The sequence below is a fragment of the Planococcus citri genome, chromosome 3 (genome assembly GCF_950023065.1).
Source record: "Planococcus citri chromosome 3, ihPlaCitr1.1, whole genome shotgun sequence".
NCBI classification, from domain to species: domain Eukaryota; kingdom Metazoa; phylum Arthropoda; class Insecta; order Hemiptera; family Pseudococcidae; genus Planococcus; species Planococcus citri.
The window spans coordinates 38531786-38554962 of record NC_088679.1 but is presented as its reverse complement, the minus strand read 5'-3'; the positions used below and the strand labels follow the sequence as shown (position 1 = coordinate 38554962).

Below are 23177 nucleotides of genomic sequence, written 5' to 3'. Positions count from 1 at the left end.
ATTCGCATTTTTTTTTTTTTTTTTTTTTAAAGTTGAAATTGAAACTTGAAAGTTAAAATTTTTGAAACTGAAACTTGAAAGTAAAGTAGTAACCTGTGTCCTGTTTACTAGTAAGAAGTGGTAATGGTAATACCTATTACTTAGGTACTTATTGATATTTTTTGATTTGGTGGAATTATATAAAAACTAAAAAGTCTAAAAAGCAACGAATTGTAATTTGTAACTCGTAAGTACATATGTAATTAATTTTTGAATTTTTTGCATTGAATGTTGAATTTTATGGCAATTGCAAAAAACAAATTTCAAACTGGACTGGAGTTTCTTCTTCTGTGAGAAGAAATCCGAAGATTACCTACGTTTTTTTCAGCACTTGGGCCAACTGAGGCTGAACTGAACTGAACTGAAATGAAAGTAACTTAGGCAGGTTAGGCTCGATTAATCTATTGATGATTTCGATGCAATTGAAATTGTGTTGTTAATTCTTCAAAGTTGAATTTCAAACAAAACAAAAGTTCAGTCGTTCTAGATTCTAGGCTAATAATTTTGAGGTCGCTGATCACGAGGAATTTTGGCTTCATTTTTGGTGCACGAGCTTCATTTACCAAACATCAGATTGATTTTTTCAGTCAAATCGCCTTCAGCTTCATTAGCAGATTGATGTGTAAAAATTCAAAAATTAAATTGTAACTTTGTAAGCATACCTATTCAATTTATTCATTAAGTAATAGGTATCCACTTATGCCATTTGAAATGGTGTGGAACTGGAAATAAACATTTTTATTTTCGAAGCAGTCAAATCAATTCAGTTACCATTAACCATTACCAATTCTCCATCACCACGTAGCCTACATATTAGGAATCCAAATGAAATAGGTAGCATACAATACATAAACAGTAACAATTTTCAATTAGTTTAGTAAAATTTATTTTGAAACAGTCTTTGGAAAGCTTTAACTGTATTTACAAAAGTATTGTACTTATGACGAATAATATATAATATTTTCGATACAAAATACAGTACGTACTGTACATCCTTAATACATAACATATAAACTGCGTAAATTAATTTTAATTTTTAATAGGTAGCTTTTGTAAAAAGTTGGTTTTCTAAAAAAAAAAAAAAAAAAAAAAAAGAGAGAGACAGAGGAAAAGAGAGAATATCTAAGATATGTATTCATTTATTCGCTAACTTGACAATTATTTTCATTTATTCGGTTCACGGTAACTACAAAATTGTCACGCAGCTAAAGGACCTTTTCTAAATATTCTTTGTAACTTTGCGGTTAAAATTTCATCTTGATTGAACGTATTACATAAGTACATACACGTATAAAAAAAAAAAACGAAGTCTGCCGATAAAATTACTTTACAGCTTACAAAATCGATACTTTTCTGCGATCACAGATTATGTATACATTATTAATAACATTTCATAAATGTATTGCTTCTTACTCGAGTAATTGGTATAAACACGATTTTTAAAAAAAATAAATAAATACTTTTTGTTGTTGGACTTACCTATTATTGATTCATCTTTTCAGTTTTATTATGTCACAGTACAGTTTTATATACCTAACGAAAATGTGATGATTTTATTAACGAATGCAGAAAAATTAATGCGATCGATAATTTGTGATTTTTGAGAGCTTATTTCGAATAAATTTTTAATGAGATCAATTCAACTTATACGTAATAAGTTAAAATCATCACAAAATGAACTTTAATTCATGCAGGTAGGTATCTTATTTTTGCCATCGGTATCAAAATGAAAAATGAAAAAGATACGTAGGTATTACTAACGTGTACGTGCCGGATTACATAAATAAGTATTCAAATAGGTTAGATAGGTAGTTCTAACTGACTGTAATAATTTTACACGTAGATAAACGTCTCATTAAGCAGATCAGTAAAGCATGTATATTGACATGCGCTTGTTGAAGATGAACACACTATGATTTTCAATTTCAAACTCATTACTTAACTTTTAAAGTTGACTTTAGAAAAATTCTCGTAACGGAGAATTTTTTATAGTAGGAAAAAAAACCTAATAGGTACATATAAATAACAACTAAATGGTCGATTTCAATTCATGACACGATTCAAAATGAACAGTTTTAACTATAACAAAATAAAACAGGAAACAAATTCTTAATATTAACGAAGGAAAACAAACGTTTGAAACGAAGTACATATAAAATCACGGAGCTTTTTGTTCATAACAGTTACAAATATAATAAACTGGTTAAATGTACACGAAATATTTAATCATTAAATATTCGTCAATAATTTATGATAAGTATAGATGGTAACACAGCCAATTTTTTTTTGTTTAAATAACAAATTCCTCCAGCGATCACGTTTCCATGTGCATTATCTTTTTAAATGCTTTTCTAAATTCTGGGTTAAAAATAGTGTAAATAATTGGATTTACGAAACTATTCATGTAACCTAACCACGTTGTCAGAATGAAAGCCGTCACACCCGGGTTACAGTTGAAATGCATTTTCGAGCATATCGCGTCAGTTATATTACAGCTGAAGAATGGCAGCCAACATATTAAAAAGACACCTGAAACATACCAATTTTCAAATTTATTTCGTAATTACGAGCAAACTACAATATAGGTACACAGTCTACCATGATGAATATTAAATGTTAAAATTTATGTAAAATTAAGTTATGCAATTATGTAATTCCAAACGTTTGTAGTTCGAAGGTACAGTTTTACCATCATTGAAAGTTATCACAAGGGAACCAATAGACAAGGGAGAAATTTTAATTCTGATGGGGGATTGGTGATTTTTTTTTTTTAAAGACAGGGATATTTTCAATTTTCAATCTAAAAGCAACGTGAGTAAAATGGATTACGGAATATTTCATTAAAAAATTTCATCTCATGACCCAACTCTTTTGGCCAAAAATCAAAATGTTAAATTCCTCACAAGCGCGAAAGTACACACCTAGGCAGATTTTTTCCCTCTCAATACCTACTCCGAAAAACAGTTTATTTTCTCGTTGTGTACTTACATAGGTATTTTTTTCCCAAACCGAGAAAATGAAATCTTTCAAGTAAGTAGGTGTAGGTAGGTATACCTACGTGCATAGGTCGACATAATATTAGTTTACATTCACATCTATTTCGGTATAAGGTATAGCATAGCATAGCATTCGTTAATTATACATTCTTCGCAACGCATTTAAAAAAGATACGGGCTACGAGCGTAGGTTTACCTAAGTGGAGAACTATGTGATTCTTGATGAGCTGCCGGTATTCTCAATGGCCACAATGGTACCTATAGCGTAAAAAACGCACTTATGTGTGGCGAAAATTAACAAAGCGTGTAAATCCGTAATGACGGTGCTTTTAAATAACGTACGTGTAATCTGTTTCATCAAAAAGTAAGTATGTACCTTCATCACGAAGAAAAAAAATTTACAGCACGAGTTATATTAAAACAAAATTAACGAGAAAGATGGAACGAATATATCCAGATCTCTAGTTCAAGAAAAGAACATCTAGGGGAGTGTAGATACCTGATATAGTTATAAACAAAAAGTATAGAGCGATATAATCACTCTTGGTTTTCGTCTTTTATCGTTCTAATATCATAAAGGTAGTACATATATATATACCTACTTACGTTGAAAAGAAAAGACGATTTGTATGCTTCTATATTTCCCTGAATAATTTAACAACACAAGTGAAATCTTTAAGAGGCTGTTTTTAATTTTCGTCAAACGTTTTTAAGCTAATAGAATTGCGAAATAAATTTCATTTTTGTTGCTTTATACTATATCAAAATTTCATAATCAAAAAGCAAGAGTTTTTTACTCTGACGCCTTTAATTTTCTTAAACACTTAATAATTAAATAAGCCCGAAGGTATAGAACGGTAATGTATTCATGAATATTCATTTTCTTATGTGATTTATGCGAAAGTTACGCGCTTAGTGAATTCTACATTATTTCGTCCTTAGTTTTTTTTCTTCATCTTTTTTTTTCATTTCATTTTCGAGCATATGATTTTCATTTTTTGAGAATTTTATTTTCACTAAAAAGTCGAAGATGTGTGTCTCTAAAATGATTCGTTTCGGGATGAAATGACATGATTTGGATTACCCACGTTGAAAAATGATCAGAAAAAATCACACTGAAGATTTTTTTTTGGCAATTTTCAACAAACTTGTTTTTAAAATGGAATCGTAAGATCTCTGAAGACCACATTTTTCAGTGAATCACGAATCGTTCTTAAAAATGCCCTTATATGAACAGAAGTTTAGTCATCTTGAAGGCTAAAAATGCCTTTTTCCTTCAGAAATCTCATCAATTTTTCTACACTGCCTTCAAATCGTTCGTGTTAATAGAATTGCATAACCAGTTTGCCGTAAAAACACTCATCAAGCAATTTCACGTAATGAACCAAAAATGAAGAAGAGTTCTTCAATTTTGCTCAATTTGACCGAGTTCCCTTTGATCGTTCAGTAAGTGAGCTATAATAATTTTCCTTTTAACCTCTTAGTGAATGAAAGGGAGGGATGAAGAGTAGCGATGTGGGTGCCTTACTTTAAATCAATTTTGTAGGTACTTGGTGGATTTTTTTTTGATTTTATTTTTTCTCACTCTCAATTACATCAGACCAGATTAAAGTTGTTTGTTTTTATGAAAAAACTCGCTAAAAGTTTCTTCTTCTAGGTTATCAAAAATGAAAAAAAAATTAAAAATAATAATAGGAATTTTTAAGTTTTTATATTCTAATCTTCAGATCCGGTCTATTTTTATCACAAAATCACTACTTATGACTCCTTTAGGCTCTTCCCTACCTGATGAAACAATGAATTTGATCCACTTTCATCAGAAAAGTAGGTATCATTCAGCTTGTAGTTTCGTGCTCAGAAACGAATCTGTATAAAAAAGTATACACGCTCCAAATTTTTTTTCCAGGAATTAAAAATTTATCAATTTTTAGGACCAACATTATTTGAGGAATCAATCCAAGGAAGTCTTTTCTATAAAAAGAGTTATTTTAGAATAGGTATTAACGAGATTGTGACACACAAATGGAAAATTTTCAACTTTCTTTTACCGATTTTGATATATTCAATTTTTTGTCGATTTTTTCCAACGTGGGGGGAGGTGGGTGGGGGTGGTTAAGGGAATTTGTCAATACAGCTTGGGAAAATACTTGAAGTTTTTTTTGAAAATGAAATTAAGCTTATCAAGAAAAATTCTGACGCAGAATGAAAAATTTTTTTTTCAACTTGAGTGGAGAGTGCTCTTGGCACGACTTTTCTCAAATAAAGGAAAAACAAAAAATACAGAATTACTTTTTCATCTCTAGAGGTACTTAAGAACAAGAAGAGGGGGTTAACATTTCTGGGCCATTCCACGTCAATTCAACTAAGAAGTGGTAAGGGGGGGAGGGAGATTTTTTTGAAATTTTTCCTGTGGAAAGACTTTTTGCAGGGATGACCAATAGCGCAAATCGCAGTCCTCTAGCCATTTTTAAAAGGCTGTCAGGGGGTGTCAAAGTTTTCAGTGAACTTGAATTATCATCTATTTCAGCAATGGATTACTCGATAATCGCGATACCTACCAAAATGCAACTTTTTCCAATAGTTAGAGGTTTTAAAAAGCTTTTTGGAGATATCATAAAAATCATTGGGATGGCGTTATTTCGTAAAGTCGATTAAAAAAAATTGAATGTTTGCGAAAAAATGCGATTTTTTGATTTAAAACACGAAAAAAAAGTTTTGATTGGTGAGGTTGACCCATTTGATCCCTATTTTTACGTATCCGTTGAAAAAGTAGAAAAAACCTTTTCGCTCGATGAAATGAACTCATCATAAAAAAATCAAATTTTTCTAATAAGATTCACATCACCGGAAGAAAGAGACACAAAAGGGGCCAAATTTTGATCAACATTTAAAAAAATTTGTCACTAATCTTTGAAGGTATTACTATAGGTTTGAATATTGTATAATTTTTTCGATCAGATCCCTCCTAACCTCCCCTTGCTCACCCACACCTTTCAACATGGTGGTATGTAATAAGTTCGAATTCTTTATAATATGTAAAAAAAAGCCAATGAAATGAAATGGAATGACATTCAAAATTTGAATTTATTTTCATTAAAAATTAATTTAAAATTGTTATATAAGTACCTACTTAGAAAATCAATTTGAAAGAGAATTATTTTTATTTTTTTGTAGACGAGGTATAGATATTTTCAAATGCACCCACTCATTTTTCGAATAAGATCCCTTAGTGCTCCTTCAGTTCTCAAATTTCGAAAATAAAGTTCAAAAAAATTATAAAAAATAGTTATATATGACGTAGGTATCAATTTTCACCAATTTGTATGTGTTCGAATAAAATATCCACCTATTTTTCAGATGCGACTCGTCAAGTCGACTTTTTAGCTCTCAAGTTTCAAAAATTCTGATCCAAAAAAACACGGAGGGGACAGTGAGTAGCTGAGTACATTTTATTAGACAATCAATGATTTCAATTTAATAACGTCAAATGGAATTTAGTAGAATTTATGTCTGCACTTCTACAGACTATATAGGTACCTAAGTATCAGGAAAATCTAGAAACTTTTTTCATTTTTCTCTAAAATAAGAACTTAACATCATAACACGTAAATGCATTACCCATTTTTTTTTTTTTTTTTAGTTTCTCATTATTTCAAAAAAAAGAAAAAAAGACGAGCAATAACTCTCGTTTCATAAAATAAAATGAAGTGAAACAAAAAAAAATCGCGGTAGTATCACGAAAACGACTAGAATAAAATACCGAGTGCGAAATATTCGAAAATTTTAACGGTTTCGAGAATTCTTGTAAAATTAAAAAAATTAATAAATGTCTTTTGTATTAATCCTAAGGCGTGTTCTTTCCTTTTTTTTTTTTTTGCTATTTCGAGCATCATTTAAAACTGAGCGCGGCGTTATAAAAATGAAAATTTCGTCAAAAAACAATTTCACAAATTTCATTATCAGCAATGGCGCCTATAGCTTTTAAATTTCTAATTAAAAGCGTCGAAATATTTTTCTTCCTACGAATGACTACCTTCTGCTAGAAATTCATCTTATATAAGTACGAAATACCGGGGCCCTATAAACGAGCGACAATTTAGCTCTATTTCGCAGTCGTGTTTCGTCGATTCGAGCCAACATTTTACTCTTAGGTACCTAATCTTTTATCAGCACGTTTTGTCCTACCCTACCAACGCTGAGAGTACTTTTACCTACTACGTAAGTACGTACCTATCTGTGTAGGTAGAGGTACCGAAGAAATGTCAAATCTGTACGGCGGAGTCGGTTCGGGTTCTCTCGCGTCTCTCGTTCAACAAGTATTTTTAATTTTCGCATAATTTAAAAAAGCTGAAAAATCTCTCACGCTTTGCTCGGCAGCATTCAAAGAAACAGCTTTAAAACTAATTTTACACTCGACAAAATCTATTATGTTAGTTGGATGCGCGTAAAATCCGCTGCAATAGTTGTTCTTTTTAAGCCAAGACGTTAAAATTTCATTCGAACGATAAATCTTTATTATTTTATCTTTAAAACTCGTCTCTTCGTCGACCCCCTCCGACTTGGTATCATCGTTGTGCTATTTTCCAAACAACCCATATCGGGATTTTGCGCTTAACAGATGCGCGCGAGATGTCGACAAAAAATGATAAAATCTTCGCTCGCGTAGGCTCAGCTCTGGCGAAAAACATTTTTCAAAAACATATTAATTAATTCGTATAAATAGGAAATTTTTTAATCAATTTAACTTTTTCAATGGCCAATACGAACGTCGAAAGAACTTGGCTTTAAAGTATTAATGAGTTTCGAATTTATAAGGCTCATCGGTGATGAGTATATAAAAATACATCCTCCGATACGCGTATAATCCGAGCTCGGTAAAATCTGTTTTTTTTTCAAAAAACCCATGTTTTCATATTTAATGATTATTCCATTTCTATTTCATTAGCATTTTCTAGTCACAATTGGTGATACACCTTCGTTTTATACGCTAACCTCTCGCAACAAGCTTTTAAGCAAATGGAGGAGTGGAGAGGAGGGGGAGGAACTGAAAAAAAAGTTCTACGTCAACGATATAGGTATCCAATATCCATAGCACAAAATACGTAGGTATATAGGTAAGCGAAAAAAATCCAAGTTGGAATGAATTTTCATTATAATGGATTTTATTACACATTCATCAAGCCAAAATACAAACAAAATGTTCGTTCAACTCTTTCCATTGTTAATTCGCCGTACACAGTTGGTAAAATTGCCGACGAATAAATTTCGTATAAATGGTTAAAGTTTAGATACTAAAACTACGTTTATATTTACTCTTTTAGTTGGCTTTGATTGAGGGTATCACTGCTTCAAAATGAACGGCTCTCTTCTCCCTTGTATTAGGTGAAATTTAAAACAGTCTTCGCGGCGCCCTATTTATAAAGGTCTACAAAGAATTGATATACTGTTTTACATAAAGAAAAAAAAACGCCTAACCGATGTCATCAAAATTACGTAATCCAAACAACAACGATGGCGCTGGGGAGGAGGGACGAGCACGTTAACGAGATGGAATAAGAAAAATGCCTATTTAAACAGACCTGAATAATAGAACCTCAGATTTTGAGAACTAAAATTATTTTGAAAGATTAATGCTTTCTGAGATTCGAATTTTATCACGCAGATCAGTGATCTTATTTATTATCTACCAGCTACCTATAGTGACAAGATTCAAATGTCATGTTATAATTAATTTTACCGAAAAATTTAAAAATAAATTTCAGGCATTTTGAAAGATATCAATTTGATAGCCATGTTGATAAAATTTCTCCAAAATTTGAGAAAAATTAAACCACGAAATGAGCAATAAACCGAAGGGAAATTTTGTTGTGAGGAGGAAAAATGAAAACTAACCTACTGTCAAAACTCGATAAAAAAAATTTAATTTAGACACCTATCCGATTAATCCTCAGAAAATTTTTCCAACCAGAACTGAATATTTTCAAATTTAAAGATTCATCCATTTTATCATTTTTCAAGAGCTACCTTTTCCCTACATTCGTCCATGTAGTTGAATCGGCCCTAGATCAATTTTTTCAATTCTTTTCAAACATTTTTATTTATGACGGAGAAAATATAATTGTCACAATCCTACCTGTACCTTTCACAAGAAATGTGACCTCAAAAAATATGATTTTCTTTTAGGCATTTTTAAATCAGGTGATATGAAATTTGACAAGTAAGGGAATTCATAAACCTTTTTTTTTTTCAATTTCAGAAATTTATTTTGTAATAATTTAAAAATTAGGTACCTCGCCATGCCCCTCGTTGTGGGGTAACAAAATTATATTGTTTGCAAATATTCCTTAACATAATTTAATCGTTCTGCGGAAAAAGGACCAATCTGTTTTTCAGTCTTTTTCAAGACATGGCCAAACTGACTTCACTTTTCATGAGTTCAGTTTGGCCCTAAAAAACTTGCAGTTTGGCTCTTTTGTCTCATTCATTTCAATGTCTTAAAAAAGCTTGAAAAAACAGATTGGCCCTTCTTCCGAAGAACAGATCCTCTACCTCCATAACAATTTTTAGAACTTTTCAGGAGGTGGAACTTAGGCCAAAATGATCACAAAAGCGATGCTTCGACAGCATTTTCTGAGTGTGACTCAATTTCATTGAATTTTTTTTTCTTCGCCATATTCGGGTTCTAATGTACGTGTCAAATTATCACGATTTTCAAACTAATACAAGACTTATTATAAAAATATAACGTAAGTTTGTAGTTTTTGTAATAGTACTTTGTGTACTGATACAGTAAATAAATATGATGATGATTTTTTTTGTGTTGATTTAGCTTAATTTCAAATATCACCTATTTTAATCTGACATCTGAAATTCTTTTTGAAAAATTTACTTTTCAAACCGGAAAGTCAACCATGAATCTCGATTTCTTATTCTGAATTATGTGGGTTTTAAAACATTTTTGAAATTTTAACGTATTTTTAGAATATCCAACTTTCGAAAAAATCACCATAAAAAGGGCTGAAATAAAATGTTAATATCAATTTCAATTTAGGAACAATAGAGCAGAAGCTCTGACGTCACACAGCGTATAAGTGGTTGCGGATCTTGATTCCTCTTACATTCTGTAGGCTTCAAGCTAGTGATTGTTCTGTCCACTTTGCATTTTGATATGCCAAAACTTTCAAACCAACTCGAGGATCCCATTATTTTTTTGGCTCTAAGTTGTAGAGAATTTTGTCCTCTTTCCAACGGTATTAAATTTTTTGAAATCCGCGAAAGTCTTCCTTGAGAAAATTGACTTGACGAGTTAAAAAAGGTAGCCAATTTAACATTGTTTCGTTCACTTTGAACTTTCAGGCGGCAGAACTTTTAAACCATCTTGAGGACCTCATTATTTTATGGCTCTAAATTGTGGAGAATTTTGTGCCCTTTCCAACAGTAATAAATTTTTTGAAATCTTCAAAGGTCTTCCTTGAGGAAATTGACTTAAGGAGCAGAAAAATGCGGAAAAATTCAACACATTGTTCTGTCAGCTTTGCACTTTGAGGTGGCAGAACTTTTAAACCATCTCGAGGACCTCATTATTTTATGGCTTTAAATTGTAGAGAATTTTGTGCCCTTTCCAACGGTAATAAATTTTTTGAAATCTTCAAAGGTCTTCCTTGAGGAAATTGACTTAAGGAGCAGAAAAATGCGGAAAAATTCAACACATTGTTCTGTCAGCTTTGCACTTTGAGGTGGCAGAACTTTTAAACCATCTCGAGGACCTCATTATTTTATGGCTTTAAATTGTAGAGAATTTTGTGCCCTTTCCAACGGTAATAAATTTTTTTAAATCCTCAAAGGTCTTCCTTGAGAAAATTGACTTGACGATCTGAAAAGTAGAAGTGAACAGCATTGTTTACAGCTAGACTTGTAAGGTTTAGCCTACCATTCACAAGGCGCATGTATGCAACCCGAAATGCGCGTTTTGCCCTATTCGTCAATTCCCTAGATGCTACAAAAAGGATTGTAACCATCACAAACCGACTTTGAAGGTCAAAAATAAGATACAAATTAAATTTCAATTTCTCACGGAATTTTTGAATTTAGAAAAAAAAATAATTGAAGGAGAAAATTTTGGATTTGAATAAATAAAAATGGATTTGAAAAATTTGGCCTTAATGGATCAAAGAAAAAATCAAAGACGGCATAGCCTATCCAATTTTAGGTGCTGAATTTCGTTTAGACTTTTTTATATGACAATCCGTTGGAGGCTCCAAAATGGCTCATAACCACCACCAATCGATTGTAAAGGTCACAAATAGGGTATAAATTCAATTTCAGCTGTTTACATTAACACCTCTGAAAAATAAAGATTTTGATTTTTTTTTTCAAAAATAATCGCTGGAGAAAATTTTGGCTTTGATTCAGCAGAAATGGATTTTGAAGATTTGTTCCTTAATCGATCAAACTTGCCCAATTTAAAACTCTGCTGAAGGTTCCAGGATGACTCAAAACCTCCATCAATCAATTTGAGAGACCAAAAATAGGGTAAAAACCGAATTTTTCAATGTTCTTCCTCAACTTCATCAAATAGCTCATCGTGAAAAATGGGCCCGATTCAAATTCCCAAACATTTTTTGATAAAAAAAAATTAAATTCAGAGCTAAACTTTGACCTAGTAGGGTACCTATAGTGTTCTTGGTATTGTTTTTTTTAATTTCTTAATTTTTTCCTAGTCCGGTCCAAAAAATTTTCTTGTCAGATGTCATTCACACGCCATACTTTGTTAATTTATTAATTTAATCGATTCTCGTTCTCTTTCTACATATGAGCTATTTTCACAGCTACGAGTCTAAGACTTTAGTGCTAATTCCGATTAGAAACACGTGTCAAAAATCAGAACTTTAATCAGCCCTGTAGCTCGTTTACGGCCCGAGTAAAATTCTACTTTTAATTAATTACACGATTATTTTTTTACAACGAGTCGACGACGGTGACTTACTATCATCGTACGTCGTATAACTTTAAAAAAGGTCTACTCGATTTACATTTGAAGGGGAAAAAAGTTAATTACGAAATCGCTCATAAAACAGACACGATTAGGTACACAGAACATGGTACGTTTGATTAGGTAGCTTGTATACAATTTCACCTCTAGAATGAAAAAAAAAACGTATTGACAATGAGCACAATGTAGCGCTTATTAATATTTGAAAAAGGTGTTTAATTATAACATTTAAGCCTATAGAATTGAATCTTTAAAAATAGAAACTTAATTTACGCGCGAGACGTGGAAAAAAAAGAAGAAGAAACGATGTAATACAATTTCTTCTGCGAGAAATTACTAATATCGACAGTAATTAAAAAATTATTTAAGAAAGAACGAGGTGAAAGAGACATAAAAAATAGCGTATGCAAAAAAAAAAAAAAGAAGAGAAAAAGTTTAAAACGGCGGAATTGTGTCTTTTATTTCATTAAAATTTCTTCTTTTTTTTCTAATTGAAAAAGAGCTTTTTTTCTATTATTTTTTTCCCCTTCAACGCTTAATGAACACTTTTCACTACATTATCGAATTTCTTCGTTCGAATCGAGGAATTTTTTCTAAAGCAGTTATATTCTTTACACTGTTGGAACGTTGTTGCTAAATAAAACTTACGACTGTACGAAAAAATATTAATTGAAAAATATTCGCAATTGTGACGAGTTAATCGTGAAATAAAGCGAGTTATACGCCATCGCCTTCGCCATCACCACGACCACGACCACGACTACGCGACGATGGCGACGTTCGAGGCGTTAAAACGATGTAAAATTTTTATCTCGTAATTAACGGCTCAAATATTCTCGTAATTTTTACAATACCGCAAATTTCGTTTTATTGTGTCAACGTCAAAAAGCTTCGTTTATAAAAATAGAAATATACTCGACGAGGTGCGACACCGACTTGGGACGCGAGCGAGCGACGACGACGACGACGGACGTTTTGAATCGGCAAACTTCTCACCGCAAGCCGGTCTTTTCAATAAATAACAATTTTGATAGTTGTTTTTTGGTATAAATCAAGTTGGCCGCAGCAATGAAACTGACATCAGCCATGTTCTCATTCTCTAAAATAAAATCCTTCCCGTCAACGATGTTGGTGTTGGTTTTTCTTTAAAAACCTTTCCTCGACGTGCCGACGGGCGACGACGCGGACGCGGACGCGACGCGACGTGTACACTTAAATGCTGAAAAACAGGCAACAGCGAAGAAAAATTTTACCTAGAACTATGGCTAAGGTTTTCGTAGCTTTTCTTTCTTTCTTAGCGGACGACTTTTCGCGTTTTTTTCTGCTCGCCTTGTTGACTTTATATATTGTAAATCTCGTAGCATTTGACGCCTTTCTTTCCTTTTTCGAACCGGTGAAGTCTTCGTCTTCGGAAACACCTCGAACCGTCGATGCCATACTTCGCTTTAATGGTGCCGACTCTAAACTCTCGTTGTTCATTGACCCGTTCGTTTTCGCGTTCTGGCAACAAAAAAAGGAAATCTAAATTAATAAGCTTTACTGTTCTTTTCATACCGCAAATGCCGAAAGCACATTCTTTGCCATATAAGAATGTCGAAAACAATTTCCTGATTGATTCTCAATTTGCCAAATGAAAATATTCACTCGTGGTGCTGTTTTTTATCCTCAAAATACTACTTTTTTTTTTGAGAAAGTACATATCCGATATCCATTCTTCCATGCCAAAGAGTCCTCTATTACCTTCTATCAAAGGTTCGCGAGCTCGTAACGCTCAATTGGCTAAATTACAAAATTTTACGTATACTATTTTATTTGCAGCTTAAGCTTAGTCACTTCCTAAAAAAATTATGTTTTCTTTTTCTTCTTATTCGTGTTCTTTAACGATGGAATTTCTATACCTATTCTTAAGTTTGAAAATTATCTGCAGAATATTTTACTCTCTATCCCTCTTCTCTCTCCTTTCCCATATTTTGAAAATAATTTCTCAGATCAAATGATTTTTACTCGACTGGCTACTGCAATGCTGCTAAACTTTACAAATTTCATGAACAGATACGTCTTTGAGGAGCAGAGGCGTATTTTGGGGAGGGGGTTGTGGTGGATCACAGTGAATAACATTTTGTGAAAGACATCGTTTTGAATTTGAGAGGCGCTAGATGCTAGATCTGACATCCATTGTGAATTATTTTCAAAAATATTAAACTTCAATCTGGAGTGGATGGAATTAAGAAAGATGGGGGGATTTTCCCCCGGTTTTTAAGGTGTAGGTAGGGTCACACAAAAACCTAATAAATCACAAAAAAAACCATATGAAAAATTCGTGTTACTCACGTTTTGCTGAGTTTTTTTTTGAGCAGCTGATTTTTTGATTTTCACTCATTTCTTCGATACAATCCTTCTAACCTTCAGAATGAGTTCTCATTTCATAAAATTTAAAGATTCATGTGATCTATGGGGTTTCAGGTGCTCTGATCTCAAATTTAGAATTCAGCTTTTCATCCCTCCACCCTCTTCTTCTCCTTAACAGCTCATTCGAAATGATATTAAAAAATCATAGGTACTACATCAATAATAGATCGTGAATCGTGATCATCATCAAGTCGATCAATCTGAAGCTAACACAAAAATTGACTTTTATCCAGAAACTTATAATTGTTCCAGATTCCAAAAGACGCTGGAATAAAATAAAATCAGCTGAAAATTCATCTTGAGCCAGGGTTGGATAAACTCTTTTTGAAAATGAATAAACTCTTCAGCCAGTCGATTCAACACATTTCGAACAGTGTTATTCAAAACAGAGTGGTCGAATTGAAAAAATAAAATAAAATACTCACGCATTTAGCGTGAGAAGACCAACTTTTCTTCAAATAAAAATCTTTTACGAACGAATTGATTCACTTTTTTTGAAACATATTCTGTACGTACAGCAATTGATCTGTTTACAATCGAATCGAATCATTTACGAACGATTGGCGATTAAATGAATTGATTGATTTCTTGACGAATCATTCTCAAACGGATCAATTAATTTACGATTGATTCGGTTTTTGTGAAACTAACTATTGTATAGAATTTGACCTATTTTCAAGCGAAGTGAATCAAATCGAATCGAATCATTCACAGCCGATTGTCGATTGAACAAACTGATTTATTTCTAGGTGAATCATTCGCGAACGAATTGATTCGTATAAGTGACTCGTTCGCAATCGAATCGATTCATTTTCTCAATTTTTGATGAATCATTCGCGAACGAATTGATTCGTATAAGTGACTCGTTCGCGAACGAATCGATTCATTTATTAATCAATTTTTGATGAATCATTCGCGAATGAATTGATTCGTATAAATGATTCGTTCGCGAACGAATCGATTCATTTACTCAATTTTTTTGGAATTATTCGCTGAATTAAAGTACTTACCTACTTTTGCAATGACCGAATGCAAAAATATGAATATGAAAAAAGAGTCGAGAAGGGCTCGACCAAACTTCTTGAATAAAGACCGCGATCGATTTAACGGTCTTTTCAACTCATTTTGAAAAGAATCAAACAAAGGTTGACTTGAAGTTGACTCCGAGTTGGAGAGGAAAAAAAACTCTGCGCCCAACCTTGACTTCAGTAAAAGCTCAAGTTTAATTTTTTGTGCTGGATAATACTCGTAGGTAAGTTAGATGAATTTGCAATCGAAAATCTCAGAGTAAAACAATTTTAGAATAGGTAGTATTTTTTGGAGCAAATGATTTGAAAATTTACTTACCCTCAAAATTCGATCCCATAGATCAATTACCCACCAAATGATGACTAGGTATCTTTAAAATTATTCGTCTTTACTAGAAATGGACTGTGACCGTTTTTATTTTACAGAGCGTAAAGTTGGGTTTGAGAAAAAAAATGTGAGCTTCAAAGTTGAGTAAGTATTGAAAAAAAAAAAAAAAAAAAAAAAATGGGAGCTAAACAAATAAACTTGAGATCTCCATCTCTCTCTCTATATTTCTCCCCTCTCCACAAGCTGTAACCGTCACTTTAAGATTTGCGTTCAAATGATTGTTTCAAATTTTCGAGAAAAAACTTGAAAGTAATTTATGTACCTTCATAAATATTTCGAAAAAATCATTTAAAGAAATGTGTCAAAATGTCATGCATTTTTCCTTGACCATAAAATGAAGCGAATGAAACACGATTGAGGAGATTTCAACTTGAAATCAAAGACGTAGGTACATTTTCAATGTCCTTGAACCTTACTAATGCAAAGGGAAAATTCCTGCATCCTCTTTGGATTCGTCTCTGCGTATACCCATATTATGCTTTGGTGACAAGAATTACAGAGTGTTTTGCAATCATGCGCAGCATACACGTACCAATAATAATGAATCTTTTAATACTTTTCGTCTCATCTTGACTTTGTCAAATCTTCGAAGAATAGAAAAAGAAAAGTAATCGCAATGCTACATGCGTCGACATCGTAACACTGCAGAAATTATTACAGGTACATACTACTGTCAACACATAAACTAAGAAAAAAAAATACTTACACATCAGCAATCAGAATACACCAATATTTGAAAAAAAATAAAACACACTACCATCATCATATTGGAGATATAGAAAATAGATTCAGTCGTAATTTCAAATTTTCAATACGAACACGCCAACAAAGACGATAGACGAGATCAACTTGATGAAATTTTCTACAACCAGTAGTGATGTTGCTTTCATTCCTTTTATTCAATTTCTCTTCACCAGTCACGTATAAATTGATACAAGTTAGCGATGATTGTCATTTCGTATTACTCTATATTTTATCTCCACACATCCACCCATTCATTCCTCCCTCCCTCCACCAGAACTTCGCGAAAACAGGGCATGATCATAATAAATGAACATGACATAAGTACCTATTAAGCATTTGAATTGAACAAAAAAATTGATAATTTTTTATTATCCTTACCTTGTTATCTTTAGTATCACTATTTGTTGTTGATTTTTGATTTGAATCTGACGCACAAGTCTGTAAAGTTGTTTCTTCAACGTTGGAAGGTACGTAACCCGAATCGTGGTTTTCATTCGTTCGACAACTTTGCGAAGCCAAAGCCACCACCATTCTGTAAATATTTAAAATATCATCGTACTTAAAACTTATACAATGTGTACTTGTAGCACGCCAGATGACGCTACCAAATGAATAAGTTGCCTAATTTCTGCCTTATGTTTTCGCAAGCGCGTTCCATACTCAACTATGTGTAGGTAAACTTTTTGCAAACTGATACGTCATTTTCGATTAAACCTACATTTTTGTTTACCATTCTCCAGCAAAGTCACCTATAAATATTCGCTTTAATCAGCATATGAAAGATGGCACGAAATTGTCGAATGAAAGCTGCGCAAAGGCGGCTAGAAAATGAATATGGCTCAGTTTATTACATACGTATGTATAACGAGGCATGTGAGGCCGATGTCATAAACTGAAAATACATACAGATGATTCAATATCAAGACAGGGATACTGTGATGAATTGATTTTATATCTTCAAAATGGAACGTATATCTAAGTATGAATACTGTTCTTTAAAATAATATATATTATCTCTTTGTTTCGAAAACAACAATAAAGTAATAAAATAGATTTCAACAAACGCCGGAAAAAAATAAACAAGACGAAATACCAGCGAAAATAAGTATTATTAATAATGAAGGAGGAAAAATGCAAACGATAGTTATAAAATAAGAACAGTAAATTTGCCTCGAGAGTGCATTTTGATGATATTTTCCATCTAAATGGCTACCATTAAGTTACATGTAGTCGATGATAATAAAAGTTCAAGATTTAATCTTGAGCGTTTCTGACTTTGAGTAAAAATATGGAGACTGAAATTTTTTTTGCCGGAAATTCAACAATGGATGAGGGTTGAATCGAGACGAAACTTTTTTATTCCAAGAAATCGTATGATGCCAATAAAGTTCCAATTTTATTTTATGAAGATGAATTAAAATAATGCTCATGAATAAATACATTTTATGTCATTATGTGACAGGCTTGGAAAATAATTCACACATGTTTATTTATTTTGACTTTATTTTCAGTAAAGTACGATCGAATTGTCAAATAAATTTATTGTTCCTAAGAATTTTCAGGTCAAAAATTCCACTATGTAAAATTATAGCGAATTCGCTATAATTTATGCATCGAAAATTAATTCTGAATATTCGTGACTTTTATAAAACGTAATTTTTCAAACAATTTTTGAAAACAATCGTAAAAAATTTTCAAAAAAATTCGATCTGAAAATTTTCAACTCAAGAATATCTTTGTAATTCCCTCGAATAGAAAGTATAGCTCTAGAATGTTCAACTTCTTCAACTCTCCAAATTAGAAGCAGGTAATAGAAGAATGGACATTTCGTTGGTTTGCTTTTTTTTTCTCATGACAACAAAATTTTGACCTCTTCATCTTCATTACTTATTCACAATATGTAAGGAAGATGATAATGTCACAAAGCCATTTCGCGCAGAAACCAACAAGGAAGCTTATATGGACTTTTTGGGATTGAGTCTCTTTCTGACGCTGTTTTGCAATAAAAATTAAAATTTTTCCAGTCCAACTGTAAAAGAATCTCGACAATTTTTAAATTTCGTTGGTAATAAAAATTGCCATGCCAATTGGTTTGAAAAGTTCGAAAAATTCATTTAGGCAATTAAAAAGTTTCAGATACCTAATTTTTTCTACCAGAGTATTTTAGAAATTTTCTAGCCTTTTGAGGCTCTATTTTAAAAATAAATACTTAATCAAAAGAATTTTTCAAGTTTTTTTTTTTTTCGGAAAGAATTGTCAAAAATCCAAGGTAGCAACAACTTTACACTACTAAGGAGGGTTCATTTTTTATTTATTTTTTTTGAAAATGTCGAAAAGTTCAGTTGGCTTGTATTACAATTTTTTAGGTGCAAGCGACAAAAAGACTCGTCTTTCAAATGTTGGTTGGTACAATTTTTGCAATTTTTTTCAAAACCAATTTTCTCCAAAAAAAAAATGTAGCTAACAGCAACTATCCTGTTGGTCACTCATACGGTATAATGGTGGAGGGAGGATGGTAGTAAGTAATCTACTTTTCAATTTTATTCTCCTCGATTTTTTATTTTTATGAGACTTAAATCTAAATTAGGTACGAAATAATTTTGAATGGTTGATGAGAAATAATTTTGCATTTTTCTTTTAGAGTTTTTCGGTTCTTTCAAACGAGGGAGGGGGTGGAGGAAAGTCATTAAGCGAATCTCAAAATTCTTTATTTCTCATTTTGAAAAGATAAAATTTCATTAAAGCTATAAAGCTATATTTTCTTTGAAGAGTGCCTATCTGAATTGCAGAATTGGGCTAAGTATGCCCCCCCTCCACCGGTTCCTCAGTCTCACAATGGGAAAGGATAATTTTAGCGCCCATCATTACCATCTTCCAGAGATACGACTTCAAATTATAAAATTTTCACTTCATTGTAGCCCGATTTTGGACAATTTAAGGTGAAAAATGCTGGACATTCTGTATACAGTTTTATTTATTTTTTTTCAACAATTTTAAAATTCTGAAAATGACTCTTAGGTTGGATTCTTTACTGCTAACAAAATTCTGGTGGTCGATTAGTTTTTTATAGAGGAGGAAAGGGCAAGAGGGGGTTGAAGAGGTTGATAATCATTGAAATTGTTCTCGTTAGCACGTGTTGTGTAGCCTGAAATAATCCTTAGAGTAATCACCGTAAAAAAATAATATAAGTATGTACCTATATAAAATAATTGAAGCCTCACTCTGGTTTATACGAAATAATTACCTATCTATAGATTTTTCAACGAAAATATTGAAAGGATGTCACTTAAGCGGGCATTTGGTACCTACTCGTGGGTACACTTTACCCAAATTTGACGAAAAATGTGAAATTATACGTTCTTCAGTATAGCTTACAATCTGCGCACATTGTTTATCCGTCAAGTTTTGACTTTTTGAACGCGGTGACTCGAGTTTAAATTTGAATTTTACGGCGAAAATATATTTTATAGCGGTATGAAGCGTATTTATTCAAAAAACTTACAGCGAGAATAGTTTTTCTGTCGATGAATATTTCAACGATCACACTTGGGGTTTTTCTTTTAGTGCAAAGTAGACGAAAAGAAAAGAAGGCAATTTCAAAGCTGGTTGCTCGTACGCGCGCGGTTTACGCCAAAAAAAGAAAAAAAAAGAGAAAAGGAAAAAACCTAGCTTTCCATGTGAATCAAAAGTCAACATTTGAAAATTCACGACGTGGAGGAAGGCGAGGTTCATGCACTTGGAATCTGAAAGATCGTGTTGCTAGTTTTGGTGGGAGAAGGATAAAAAAAACCTGAATTCGCATTCGAGAATATTTTTTCAGCTTTTTGAATAGATCTGCAGGTTGGTAATTCTTAAGGGAAATATACAATTGTATGAATAAATATTTGTAAAATCGACTATCAAAGTTAATATTGAATTTTTAAAAATACGCATGTTTTTCGAGTAAACGAAGGGGAGGCATAGCCAGGGATTACATTTGGGAAAATGAATTTCGCGTACGTTTCCGAATTAATGTATCCAGCCAGCTTTTACCCCGCTCCTCTCCCTTTTCTTGCGTCCTTTTACGAGAAGAACTCGCGAATGGTATTTTTTTTTCACGAATAGAGTTTCAACGCGCGGTTTTTTTCTCTCTCTGTTCTCGGCATGGACGCAAAATAATAAATTTCCTTCTAATTGACCAAACGATGGGTGAAATAGCTGGTAAACGGTTTCAGTTGTCGTTGTCACGTGGAATAAAATCGTCCTGAGACGGTTTTATTTAATTTCACCAAATGAGAATGGTATAATGACGTCGAACGATTCAATTTAAAGAGAAAAACTTTTTATAATGTTGCAGGTCTGAAAGTGTTTCCTTGTCTGGCAATTTATTTTATCCGTTTTATTTCATTTTTGTCGATTTAGTTCGCCTAATAACGCTTGTAATGGGTTATTGAGCTAAGGCCAACTATTAAAAGTTCCTATACATCGAGGTGTAATTTGACGCTGATTTCGCGCCGTTCTGCTGCTGTTGGATTTAAAGCGTATTATTTTTTATTTTTTTTATTTCTACAAGTGTAACGAACTTGGCGGATGTGAATGTACTTTGTTGAATCATATCCGAAGACATTGTTAGTGTATGTTGTGCTTATACATACGGAGATAATCTTTCACAACGGCGAAGTAGAATCTACGAGTAGAAGAATGTAAGTGAGAAATTAAAAAGAAACTTTAAAAGAAAAGTATCAAATTTAGAAGACAAATTTTTGAACGCGACGAAGAAAAATTGAAAGATCAATTAAAAATACAAAATAAAATCAAATTTTGAGTACTTAATAGTTTCATTTTTTAATTTTTCCAAAATTTTTAAAAAGTCATTGGTCCGTTTTCATTTAAAAAAAAAACAAAATTTGATAAGGTTGAGGTAGGAATCTGAAATTTTGTTTATACAACATTTTCGATCTCCCAAATCAATTGGCAGAGGTGTTGAAAAGGCTCAAGCCTTCGAAAAATTATTGGATATTCTAGAATTGGAAAAATCACCTTGAAAGTAGGTCTAAAATAGGACGTAAACCAATGTTCAGCTTTTAATAATAAATTAAATATCTTAACTAATTTTTCACTTATTAAAGAAAAATCGTACATTGAGAGCACCTCAGACCCCCACCAAATCGATATTATTTTTCGCTTATCACGAGCAAAAATTTCTCCAAAATTCTGGCTCAACACGTATCCCTAAAGAAATCTTCTTAATTAAAATAAAATTATTGCAAACACCGAGCGAATCTTGTTAACAACTCTCTTCGTTATTTTTAAACAAGCGTGTTATCTTGAAAATTCAACGTTTATATTCTCTTTGCGGCAATATACAATGTGTACATTACATTACATCACATTATATTACCACCAGCGTGATAAACCATCAAAAAATTACTCTGATATTAATTCGTCATTCGCGTGTCTGATGTTGTTAACAGTTTTAGATGTATTTTGTATAGAGCGTTAAATTTCATTTAAATGTTGACACCACGAATATGAATTATGGAAATGATAAGGGGAAAAAAGCTTTTAATAACATGAAGAATGTTTGAACATGTGATGAAGTCGACTAATCATTCATTTGCAGAGTAGCGGTAATTAATTTGCAACAGGCTATGTTGTCGCGTCGTATCGTTGGCCTTTGTTTTCAGCCTGATTTTCTTTTTAAAAAACTATGGGTTCTAATACGATCTATCAATTGGACCTTGGTTTAGACCAATTGACAATTTTTTGTGTTACTGGTCATTTTTTCATAAATGTGATTTTTGTAAATTACTGGTAACTTTTGGGTAAATTACTGGTAATTTTTGGATAAATTACTGGTAATTTTAGGGTGAATTACTGGTAACTTTCGGGTAAATTTCTGGTAATTTTCGGGTAAGTTACTGGTAATTTTCGGGTAAATTACTGGTAATTTTTGGGTAAATTACTGGTAATTTTTGAGTAAATTACTGGTAATTTTAGGGTGAATTACTGGTAACTTTCGGGTAAATTTCTGGTAATTTTCGGGTAAGTTACTGGTAATTTTCAGGTAAATTACTGGTAATTTTCGGGTAAATTACTGGTAATTTTTGAGTAAATTACTGGTAATTTTTGAGTAAATTACTGGTAACTTTTGGGTAAATTACTGGTAATTTCTGGTAAATTTTTTGTAATTTTTGGTAAATGCTGGTAATTTTTGATAAATTTAAATTACAGGCAATTTTTAGTAAATACCCACATTTATGATTCTTGCTGAATTTCTGAAATTTGTGGTGAAATTTGAATTGCAGATACTTAATATGTAATTTGATTGGGTACCTACTGTTGATTGGTAATTCCTCTCAAATTACAAGCAAATTTTTTGTAAGTAAAACGAAAGGGAAATAAATGCACAGCCTGGGTCCTGACATTCTAACAATAAAAATATTCTGAATCAAAATCAGCAGGTAATTTTTTTTTTTGGAAATGATACAGGTAAACGTATACATAGAAAGTAAAGAGGTTACAGTCAACGTTGGTTTCCTTGTTTGGACATACACATACGTGTAAGCGCATGGGATATATGCTACATCCATCTTTCTCGA

The 23177-nt window shown here is 32.3% G+C and overlaps 1 protein-coding gene across 2 annotated transcripts in view; it reads right to left on the bottom strand.

The window, feature by feature from the left end:
- Nucleotides 1-923: 923 nt before the first annotated feature.
- Nucleotides 924-23177, bottom strand: part of Dop2R (dopamine D2-like receptor) — a 291956-nt gene continuing 269702 nt past the window's right edge. The window contains exons 6-8 of one of the 2 annotated variants that reach the window (XM_065356806.1): nucleotides 16975-17128; nucleotides 13281-13548; nucleotides 924-2568 (exon numbers count right to left, since the gene is read on the bottom strand). In XM_065356806.1, the coding sequence (XP_065212878.1) occupies nucleotides 2354-2568; nucleotides 13281-13548; nucleotides 16975-17128 (637 nt within the window). In that variant the 3' untranslated portion in view covers nucleotides 924-2353. The remainder of the gene's footprint in view (nucleotides 2569-13280; nucleotides 13549-16974; nucleotides 17129-23177) is intronic. The other variant, XM_065356807.1, reaches the window with a different exon arrangement.